The sequence below is a fragment of the Motacilla alba genome, chromosome 13, assembly GCF_015832195.1.
Source record: "Motacilla alba alba isolate MOTALB_02 chromosome 13, Motacilla_alba_V1.0_pri, whole genome shotgun sequence".
Lineage (NCBI taxonomy): Eukaryota > Metazoa > Chordata > Aves > Passeriformes > Motacillidae > Motacilla > Motacilla alba.
Genome location: NC_052028.1, coordinates 7,353,168 through 7,363,956, shown reverse-complemented (window position 1 = coordinate 7,363,956; position 10,789 = coordinate 7,353,168). Strand labels below are relative to the sequence as shown.

At 46.3% G+C, this 10,789-nt stretch overlaps 1 protein-coding gene across 1 annotated transcript; it reads left to right on the top strand.

Moving 5' to 3' along the window:
* Nucleotides 1-3,412: 3,412 nt before the first annotated feature.
* CCNI2 (cyclin I family member 2) lies at nt 3,413-9,339 on the top strand. The gene is made up of 5 exons (XM_038150587.1): nt 3,413-3,508; nt 5,738-5,809; nt 6,916-7,056; nt 8,071-8,305; nt 9,128-9,339. Exons 1-5 carry the CDS (start codon nt 3,413-3,415, stop codon nt 9,301-9,303), a joined length of 720 nt encoding a protein of 239 aa, XP_038006515.1. The 3' UTR covers nt 9,304-9,339.
* Nucleotides 9,340-10,789: the final 1,450 nt, after the last annotated feature.

Sequence of the window (10,789 nt, the reverse complement as noted above, 5' to 3'; positions counted from 1 at the left end):
GGTCCCGACCGGCTCTGAGGGGTGACAGGGCTCCAAGCGGGGCCGACCGGCTCTGAGGGGTGACAGGGCTCCAAGCGGGGCCGACCGGCTCTGAGGGGTGACAGGGCTCCAAGCGGGGCCGAGCGGCTCTGAGGGGTGACAGTGCTCCAAGCGGGATCCCGATCGGCTCTGAGGGGTGACAGGGCTCCAAGCGGGGCCGACCGGCTCTGAGGGGTGACAGGGCTCCAAGCGGGGTCCCGACCGGCTCTGAGGGGTGACAGGGCTCCAAGCGGGGCCGACCGCGGGCTGAGGGCTGACAGGGCTCCAAGCGGAGCCCCGACCGGCTGTGAGGGCTGACAGGGCTCCAAGCGGGGCCAGCCGCGGTCCCGACTGGCTCTGAGGGGTGACAGGGCTCTGAGGGATCTCCAGCGGGTTTGACAGGGCTCCAGAGGCTCTGACAAGGCTCCACTGCTCTGGAAGGGCTCCATGGGGTCTGAGTGGGCTCTGGGTCTCTGACAGGGCTGCAAGCCCCAACCTGTTCTCTACACAAGGAAGAAAATCTCTTTCTTTTCCTGACTGTAACATTTTGAATTGCTGATGAAATAGAGGAACTGCAGAGTAACTTAAATATATACAAACGATACAGTCCAAGTGGCACATAAATGAGTTATTCTTGCACTAATGAAGAACATTCCCAAGTTATTTGTAATTTAGTGTAAAGTTTTGCAGCATACTGTCAGGCTCCTCCACAGCCTCAGCTGCTCCTCTCCTACTCCCAGCATTTCAACATCACACTGTCCATGTGTCAGTTACTTAAAGGAATTAGATTAAATTATTCCAGCAATCTGACTTTGTCCTTTCATAATCTATGTCCTTAAGAGTCAAAGACAATTTTACTCAACAGGAGAGGTCCAGGAATAGTTTCCCCAGTACCTGATGCCCCGAATCACACTTGTCTCGCTTCCCCCCGGGTATTCCTGCACACCCGAATCCCGTTGGCCGGTCACAGAGCATTGCTCCAGTCCCACTCCTCCCCTCATCGCCTTTGCTGTGGACCACTGGGGCCTGGGATCCCTGGCAAGGCCGGGAATCCCCAGTGCCAAGCACAGACACAACCCAAGGGCTGTACCTCGGCTGTGCTGTGTTTTTGCCAGAGGGATGTAAGCAGCAGCAGGAATGTGGACAGGGCTGATCTGCACCTGGCAGAGCTCCCCCACCAAGCTGACCGGTGTATCACGGGGCTGGGCACACACCGGGAATGACAGGACAGGCCATTCCCTCAGCCCCAGGTGTGCACGATCAGGTGAGTCAGGAACCTTGAAGACCAGCTACTCAGCAAAGTCTCTTTGCTCCTCACACACTGCCGCGGTGTTACTCATAGCTGTGCTGCACGCACAGGTTCATGGACTAATAATTTAGCACCAGAAAATGTATAGCCCAAGGGGCTGGTGAGGGAACAGAGAGTCGTGTGTAGGCAGGCACAGCTGAGGAACGAGAAAAGGTTTAACATAAAATATTGGAACCAGCTTCCCTCAGAAAATGCTCCAGGAGGAAAACAAAGTGGTCCAGGATCTGAGGGGAAAGCTAAGAGTGGCTTTGAGACATGGAAAGATCCTGGGTGGAAGAAAACTTGGGGTGAAAACACGGATGCTGGCAGAGAGATCCAGCCCTCGGAGGGGACAAGAGTGCATACGCTCCATGAAAAACACAGAGAAAAGATACTTCCTGTGACTGGAAGGAAAATAGGTCCTGGCAGGTGCTGGGATTGTGTGGATCCAGCAAATGTGTGTTTTGGAGCGAGTCAAGTCAAAGAGAAGGGACAGCGCCTCTGTGAAGGCAACAGCCAGTGCCAGAGAAGGGAGCAAGCGGATTTGGGGGCTATGCTGAAGCTTACAGTGTTTATCACCGTGGCAGAATTTCATCCGGATCCCGGGAGCGCTTTGCCTGGCACGAAGATCTCTGGACAGGTAGGACAGACCCGCACGGGCCGAGGCGGCGCTCAGCTGGGCGGTGCCGCGCGGGCCCGAGAGACGCGCTGGGCGCTGCAGCCGAGCCGTGCCCCGCAGATCGGCCTCCGCAGCTCCTGGCGGGGGCGCCGGGCAGCCTGGGGCTGCTCCCCCGCAGGTATCGCCCCGCTCTCCGCCGCCCGCCCGGGCCGGCCCCGCCGCAGCAGCCGAGGCACCCGCCCCGCCGCGGAGCCGCGCCGAGCGCCGCCGGTGCCCCGTGCCCGGTACCCCGGCAGGCGGGTCAGGACGCGCTCGGGACGGGGCGGGACGGGACGGGGGTCCCCATCGCCCCCCGGGCACTCGGCAGGGCTGGAGGGGCTGTCTGAGCGCTGGCGGTGCGGGAGCTGCTCCGTGTCGTTCTCAAGGACAGTGGGAACTAGCCAGAGGGCGAGATTTTAATTATTATTTCCCCCCCAGCTACACAAGAGTAAACTTCTCAGGGCATCAGACCGGTCAGATAAATCATTGCCAGCTCTCCCTCTGTGAAGCGGTCTGGCTTTGGATGCTCTGACACGCAGTGGCAAGGGAAGTTAGTCTCATGTGGTTCCTGCTTTCAGGGAAACCTCACAGAGCTCCAGCCTTAGAAATGTAGAGCAGTTTCCAGAGGATTCATGTCACTTTGGGTTTTTTAATGGAACTGCAGAGATAATGGTGTGAGCTTCTCGAAAAAAACTGTGAGGAAGCCCACATTCACCACTCCTTGGAAAGAAAAGCAGGAATTTTGTATCTAGTAACATCTCTTTTCTGTTGTTAAAGAAACACCAAAATGTAAGCCTTGAAATAGTTTCAGGCTGGATGTTCTCATTGACGTGGTACTGATATGGTTCAGAGATGTTTATTTCCTGTAAATACTCCCCCTATTCTGGAGAGGGGAACTTCTGAAGTGGTATCTCCAAAGATTAAACTGCTCTGAGGAAAACTTTTAATTGGGAATTCATAAACCTCCTAAGAACAGTCAACTTAGAGCCTTTTAATGGAGACCATAAGCCTCTATTTGCCAGAAACTTGAAATCAGGTGATAACAGGTTGCAGAGTAATAGCTCGGCAAATGGAGAGCCGAATGTGTGAAACAGGATAAATGGAGTAACCCGGACTGCTTGACCCAAGGTTTCTCTAGCCATTACACAGCCCAGGAGTGAAGAAGTGGACTGTGTTGCTGTTCAGCCATCTGACATATTTTCTTTCATAAGGAACTTCCAGGGAAAATGCATATCAGGATTGCTCTGTCTGCAAACAAACAAGTCCTGTGGCTGCTCTTAATTTCTCAGCACTGGAAAGGCATCAAAAGAGGAAATCATCCTTAGCACAAGGAGCTGGGATGTTGTTTTATAATTTTGTTTGTTTGAGCCAATTTGTTTGTTTGTTTGAGCCAGTTTCCTCCTGGCTCAAATAGCTGCCATGAAGTGTCCTGGACATATAGAGAGCTCATGACTTGCCTTTTTTTTTTTTTTTTTCTGGAAAATGCGTTAGCCAGAGAGGCCAGCATTTGGAAAGTGCCAGTTTTGCAGAATCCCACTGTGAGGGTATCCTCCCCTGTCCTCTTTGGAATTCCCTAGAGGACCCTGCAACCATGCAGTGCTGATCATGCCATCTGATTCACCTGAATGCAAAAGTCATCCCTCATGGGGCTTAAGGAATGGAGGGGCAGGAGTGTCTGTATTTATCCCATTTTACATTTTATTGATGCTTTGTATAAAGCAGGGGCTTTGCATTTTGCCCTGACTCAGCCAGAAAAGTAATCTAGGGAAATGTGAAATAGTTTGGGATAATGTGGTAGAGCAGGTAAGAGCAGCCAATTGATGGTAAAACCATAAATTTGACATACTGATTGTGTTCAGCACTATCTGTGAATTCCATCTGTTATGGTGGGAGAAGATGGAATTCACTGAGGCCTAACAGAAACGCAGTCCCATTCCAAGCTGCCTTAGGAAGCTACAAGACACCACGGCCTCTGTATACAATGCAAAACAGTTTTGCTTGGCTGCTTCTGTAAGTGCAGCAGAACCATGGAAGAATGCACAGAAGTGCCTTAACAGCCTTCTTTGCAATAGTCTAGAAATGCTACTTTTTATCTAGTACTTTTACTACCAGATTAAGCAAAACAGTGAAACAGATAATGGGATGAGTAATATTAAACAAGCTGGAGTTTAGTCTTGTCTGTTCTGTGTAGCTGCTTGGCCTTTTTACTTCTCCTATGACAATGCTCAGGCATGTTCCATGGCTCCTGGGTGCTATTCTCACAGCAGCCACAGTCCTCCCTTTCACCTGAATGCAGCTTCAAATAAAATACAGGAAAGAAAAAACTCAGTACATTTTGCCATGTACCTTTGGGGAGTCACAAACCTGGCTCTGGTCCCAACACTCAGCAAATCCAAGGGTGGTAAAACTCTTGCAGAGTAAATCAAAACCTACTCCTGACTCCAGTTTCTCTGTTGAGGCTGGCTGAGTGGAACATGTGCTTTAAACTGCTCCAAAAATGTGCCCTTGCCCTCCCTCTGTGGATACAGCTGACAACTTCCTTAATTTCAACCCTCCAGCCATCTAAAATGCTAATTAGAGCACTTAAAAAGATTTGAGTCTTCCTTTGGAGATATGTTAACAAAATCATCAAAGCACTAACTGTATTTTTCTTCTAACTTTTCCTTCCCCTCAGGGCACAGATATTTCTCTGTCAGGTTACAAAAAAACAGTTCTCTGGATTGCAGAAATCAGCTCCCAGTTCCAGTTTTCCCCATAAACGTTCACCTTAGCCACCAGCACCTTCAACAGGCTGCTGGAATCAGTAAAGGTAAAGATCTCTGTCAGCTTTTCCCTGCCTAGATTACTGACTGGGAATGTAAGGAGCATGTAATCAGTTTATACACAAAGCAGGGATGATGTTTGGCAGCAGATTTAGGGAGCAGTCAGGGTCGTTCCTGGGGAAGGCCATTAAGCAAATGTATATATATATATATATATATATATACACACACACACACACATACACATGTATGTACTTGAGTGTTTGATGAGGTTCCACTGACCTCATTAGAATTGTTTATGTGAACTTAGTCCAACTGCTATGGTAAGTACAAAGAACTCATCTGGTTTTCTCTGCTAAACAGAAATTATTCACATTATCACTTTTAATATTCTGTTTTCTAGACTACTATTTTTAATTAAACTGTGGGGTTGACCTTTTCTGCCACTGAAACTACAGCAAAGGTAGGAGTTGAGCTGAGCCTTGCAGCTCCCCATTCTATTTAGGCTGATACTGGCATATAGAATCACAGAATCATTAAGGTTGGAAAAGGCCTCTAAGATCAAGTCCAACATTTGAGTGATCACCACCCTGTCAACTAAACCATAGTACTAAGTCCCACATCTAGTCGTTTCTTGAACACCCCCTGGAATGCTGACTCTCCCACTTCCCTCTCCCACCTCCAATATTAATAACCCTTTTCATGAAGAAATTCTTCCTGAAGTCCAATCTGAACCAATATCTGAAAGTGAGGAGCAGCATTGCAGTGTAAATACCGTGACATTGCAGAGTCTAAAAGTTGTGAGAGACATGAATAAAAATGGCACCTATAAGAGGATTTATTCTGCTTCACTTTGAATTTCTTGTTCTATTTCCAGCTTCTTTAGCTAAACTAATTCAGAAGCAACTGTAACTTAAATGAAAGTTTGAAACTTGTGTATGTATCACAGAGTGACAATTATTTCCCCCAAGACTCTTATCTTCTTTACTCAGTGTTTTCTTCTCCCTTCAGGCCCAATTAAAATATCTGCAGTACATTGCTATTTCCTGCCTTGTCCTTGCAGCAAAAACCAATGAAGATGAGGTCTGTATGTTTCATTTTAAACACACTAAAAATTGTTCATGTTTCCAGATCTTTCAATAACTTGGACATAATGAAAAAGTGTTAATTTGTTTACCCTAAGTAGTCCTCAAGAGGAGAGAGTAGCATTTTCAGTCCTGTTTCATAGTTGCCCCAAAGAATTGTGGCCTTTACGGATGACTCGTTTTTGTTTATGTCATGGATGTGTTTCTGTCCTGCCCTCAAACCTCTCTCCTCTTCTCAGAATCCATGGCTTACAGTACAGCTTAGTCTGAGGGCACAGTCAAGATGCCCATCAGAGGGCTGCAATTCCCATGCTACAGCTCCTGGGAGGGCACAGCAGGTGTGACAGAGCAGAGGCTCTTCAGAGGAAGCTTTAAATAGATGAGTTTGCTCGGAGCCAAAACTGGTTTCCAAACCCTGTGAGGAACTGACTCATGTCTGCTCCTCAAGATGAGAAAGAAAAGTCATCAGCCAGTGAGAAATTACACAGGATAGCTCTCATGGCAAAAATGCAGTGATAGACTTCTGCAGGCATTTACATTCATTAGCTAAAAGCATTTCAGATTGCATTCCTCCTCTTTTCTTCCTTCTGCTTTGCAAAACAAGAGGAAAACCAGGAACTGGAGTCAGATATACACATCTCTTCAAACAGCCACCGTGGTAGTGAATGTTCTCCACAGCATTTCTTAGGTGGTGTTACACTGAGGTTATTGTACTTTTCCTCTCAGCTACAAAGAATAAGCTGTCTCAATGACCACAGGAAACAAGACAACCACAGCAGGCCTTGAAAACAGGCTGACAGGAAGCCTACTCTGAGCAAAGCCAGTGGTAGCAGGGAAGGTGCATCACTGATGCCACACTGGGGAGGCTCCCGGCATCATTCCTGCTGTGGGCTGGGTCTGCAGCAGCTGTCCTGGGCTGAGCAGGGACCACTCTTCATGGAGGATGGGAGGTACCTAGGATGAGATCTCCTGAATGAGCATTCTGCTTAACATAAACTTGCATAAGCTTGTCAGATCCCTTCACAATACAGAGAAGCGCACACAGCACTGTATAGGACGTTGGTTTCTTTATTTTTTTTTTAATTTTTAAAAATTTTTTTACAGGTAATACCATCAGTGCAGACGCTAGCGGTGCAGAGCAGATGTAAACACTCTCCAGCCGAGATCTTGAGAATGGAAAGAATTATACTGGATAAGCTTCAGTGGGATCTTTACACAGAAACACCAATTGATTTCTTAAACATTGTAAGCACTACATTTTGCAATGTTTTTTCTTTAAAGAAACAACTCCTTATCAAATAAGACTAAAAAACACAGATGCACACACACACCCACCCACACATCCTTCCCAAGATTCTTGGCAAACTACCTATTCCTACCTATCTTCAAGCCTTTTAAAGAATATTACAGTAATTATATTTTTAAAATTTTTTTAAAATTTTCTACTATTTAAAACCTTCTATTTTGCTCAAAAAAATTTACTCTTGTCTTTAAAGGAAAACTGAAGGGACATTAAAAAGATTCTCATAATGCACAACTATATGCCTTCTTTTTTTTTTTTTAAATACAAGCTGCAAAAATATTTCTAACTATTTCCCTTCTACTAATACTGTACATACAAAGCTGTCAGAGTTTTGCTACATTTCCCACATAGGTTTTTTTCTTAAACCATTTTCCTTTTCATCCCATTATTCATTTATGCAATGAGACTACCCTGGTCTGGCACTTAGTTCACATTGCAGTTACTAAACATTTAATAGAAACAATGAAACTTTGTCTTCAAGAAACGATCATGTACTAGTAAGGCAAAATTCATGTGATATGAACATATCCTGGATCCCTATTTTAAGATTATGTGCAAATATTAAGCCATTTTAGGCTGCTGATTGTGAAAACTGCCTTTCGTAGGTACTTGTTTCCTTGGTGAATTCAGAGTGCAGTATTACTGGTTTTACTGGATTTGGAGCTGCTGTCCTGAATGGAATCTCCTGACAGCCATCCGGATAATGTAGAATCCTCAGAAATTGTTAGGAAACATAGACCTTGTACATTCATTATCACCTCAAAAAAACAGTTCAATGATTGGCAAGTATGAACACAAAACACAAAAAAAAAGGTGGGGGAAGCCTTCAAGTTTCCTGATATGAGATGAAATTCATCTGTACTTCTGGGTGATGACATGAAAACATATAACTTCACTAACTTCTGCTTTTCTTTTCATATATATATATATATATGTACACTTTATCTTCTCTGCAGTTCCATGCCATGGTGATGTCCAGCTGGCCCCATCTCCCACCCAGACTGCCTCAGAGGAATCCTTCCCTCCACGTTGCACTCTTGACCAAGCAGCTGCAGCACTGTATGGCCTGCCACCAACTTGTGCAGTTTAAGGGCTCCACGTTGGCTTTGGTGATCATCACCTTGGAGCTGGAGAGGCAGACTCCTGGTTGGTTTCCTGTTATTACTGATCTGCTAAAAAAAGCACAGGTAGGAAGCAAAATGGCCTTTGGTCACAAATCCTGAAAGCAGGACATGATAAAGAATAAAGCCATGTGTATTTACAGCCAATATTGCACTTCAGCAGCTCCTGAGACTTGTGTCCTAGTTCCGCCTTTGCTGCAGACCTTGCTGGTGCTAACAAAAGGGAACAAAAGTGCAGTTCAGGGGTGGGACTGGGGAGAGGGACATCCCTTTGGCAGGGAAGGGAGGGTTCCAAATTCTTGGCCACAGATAGCTGCCTGCATCCTGAGCCAGGAGAAATTCTCTCATGATGGGAGAGTCTGAGAGCACCTAGAAATCTGCCCAGTTTCCTCAACCTCCTTCTGAACACTGAGAAAACTTTTAAGTACAGTCACATAGCTCTAAAAATATAATCAGTTTGACTTCTAATGATTCAAGACAAGCTCTATTTTTTTCTTAAGCTTTTCCCCAGTTTCATGAAACACATGCCTTTTAAGAGAGCACACTTAGAAGGCTAAAGAACCAGGCTATCAGCTTGCCATCCACCCATTTTAAGTTCTTGAATGTGTCTGAAATAACCTGGTCTCGTGCTGTCCCCGCTGTTTCCTGCCAAGGGGAAGCATTTGCCCAAGTTCTGTGTAGTAGAAGTAGTAGTAATTATAGGGGTAGTTGTCAGGAGCTCCTGGATAAGAGTTTTCCATCAGGATCAACAGCATATTGCTGCTATGCATCTACTGAGGCATGCAGCCTGTCCCTACGCTCCCCCTAATTACAAAGTGACAGGAGCAGTGGCCAGACAAGGGAGTCACATATCCAGAACTCACAATAAATCTGCATCTTTCTTTACGGGTGAACAGCACTGAATTCATGCACTGCAAAGAGCTGGTGGATCTAGAGTTAATGTGCTTGCAGGCACCCAATGCTGTTAATACTTTCTATCCCATCAGCCAAGCTGTGCAGGGCCATCCCAAGGCAAGGCTACCTGCCAGCACCCTTCTGAACGGCAGAGTTCCCAACAAGGGAGGTTGAGGGTTGCTGTAAGCCAGCCTGTTTCAGCCCCTTTCCCACCTACTGCAGCCCAAATTCCTGATCAAACCACTGAGACTGAAGAATGCTGTGATGGATTCAGACACCTGCACAGTGAGGATGGGGAAGTGAGTGCTGGGAGGATGAACACAGGAGGCTCATGCTCTCAACTGAGCTGCTCCTGTCCTCCCTTACAGCCGCCCAAAAAGGACTCGTGGAGAATTATTGCCTTGGAAGCAGCACCTGCGGAACCAGCAGGTCCCAGCAAACAGAACAGCTAAAATAACAGGACAAAAGTGTCATTGTGCTTCTCAGAGGATAAAGACACTTGGTATAATCAGTCCATTTTTTATGTCCTTCCTAAGCAGTATGTGCTCCACCTCGCTTTTAAGATTATGTAAAGACAGAAAGCTGGGGAGAGGAGGGACTTGGTCACAGTTCTGCAGCCCAGGGATCCAGTTGGCAGGCAGCTACAAACTTCATGGAGAACCAAACGCCTCAAGAGTTTATTTTTAAAATAGCCATGATGAAGTTTGACAGATTGAGCCTTTCATCCAGCTCACACCATTGTTCTCTCATTAGAGCTAATCTGGCTCGGCCCATGGGAGCTGAACAGGAGCTGCTGTCGAGGAACGGGCAGCCCCCACTGCTGCCTCTGCAAGAGATCTCAGATGGAACCAAGGTTTTGATTCAGCAGTGAGAAGCTTGAATCAAACCTCCAGTTTTCCTTAAGGCCTTACCTTGTAATCCAGGGGTCTGGGATCCGTGCTTTTTCCTGGTTAAGCCATTACAGACTCTATCACAGCTCCTATGAAATGTGGGAAATCACTTCTTGTCTACAATCACCATTGCGCCTTGAGCTCTCACCAACCAGCATGTGCTGGTGAGGGTTTTTAAAATTTATTCTGTTTTACCAGACTAGACAAAATAAAATGCTTTTAATAATTCCCCTCCACCATTACAACCACATTATTTCTTACAAATTGCTTAATCTTAATAGCAAAGTGGTTTTACAAAGGTCAGATTAAACCACTCTTGCACTTTTAAAAGCCAGCTTCACAAATCCTTTTAGTGGAGGTTTAGTGTTTTAAACAATAGGCATTTTTAGGTGATTGTTACCGTAGTTTGAGGGTATAATCCAGCCAGTAGGGGATGGGTAACAGCACCATACCTGCCATCCTCTCACAGAACAGGAGGGGGTTTCATATGGACTGGCACAGGCTAAATACTGAGCAGGTGTCTCATGTAATGACATGGGATAAATAACTTGGAGACAGAGATGGGACAGGAGCAAGGAGACAATGCTGTGTAAATGCAGAACTCATCAGTGCAAGAAGAACGTTTCTGGCCTTCTCCCCTTCTTCATCGCCTTATCCTGTAGGAGAGGAATTCCTGCACCAGCCATGCAGGACTGATGTGCTGAGCAGCTGTTTGTGCTTTCTCAAGTGTTAAATTTGCCAGAGGGAGCGCTGTGTGTGCAGGGAGAAAG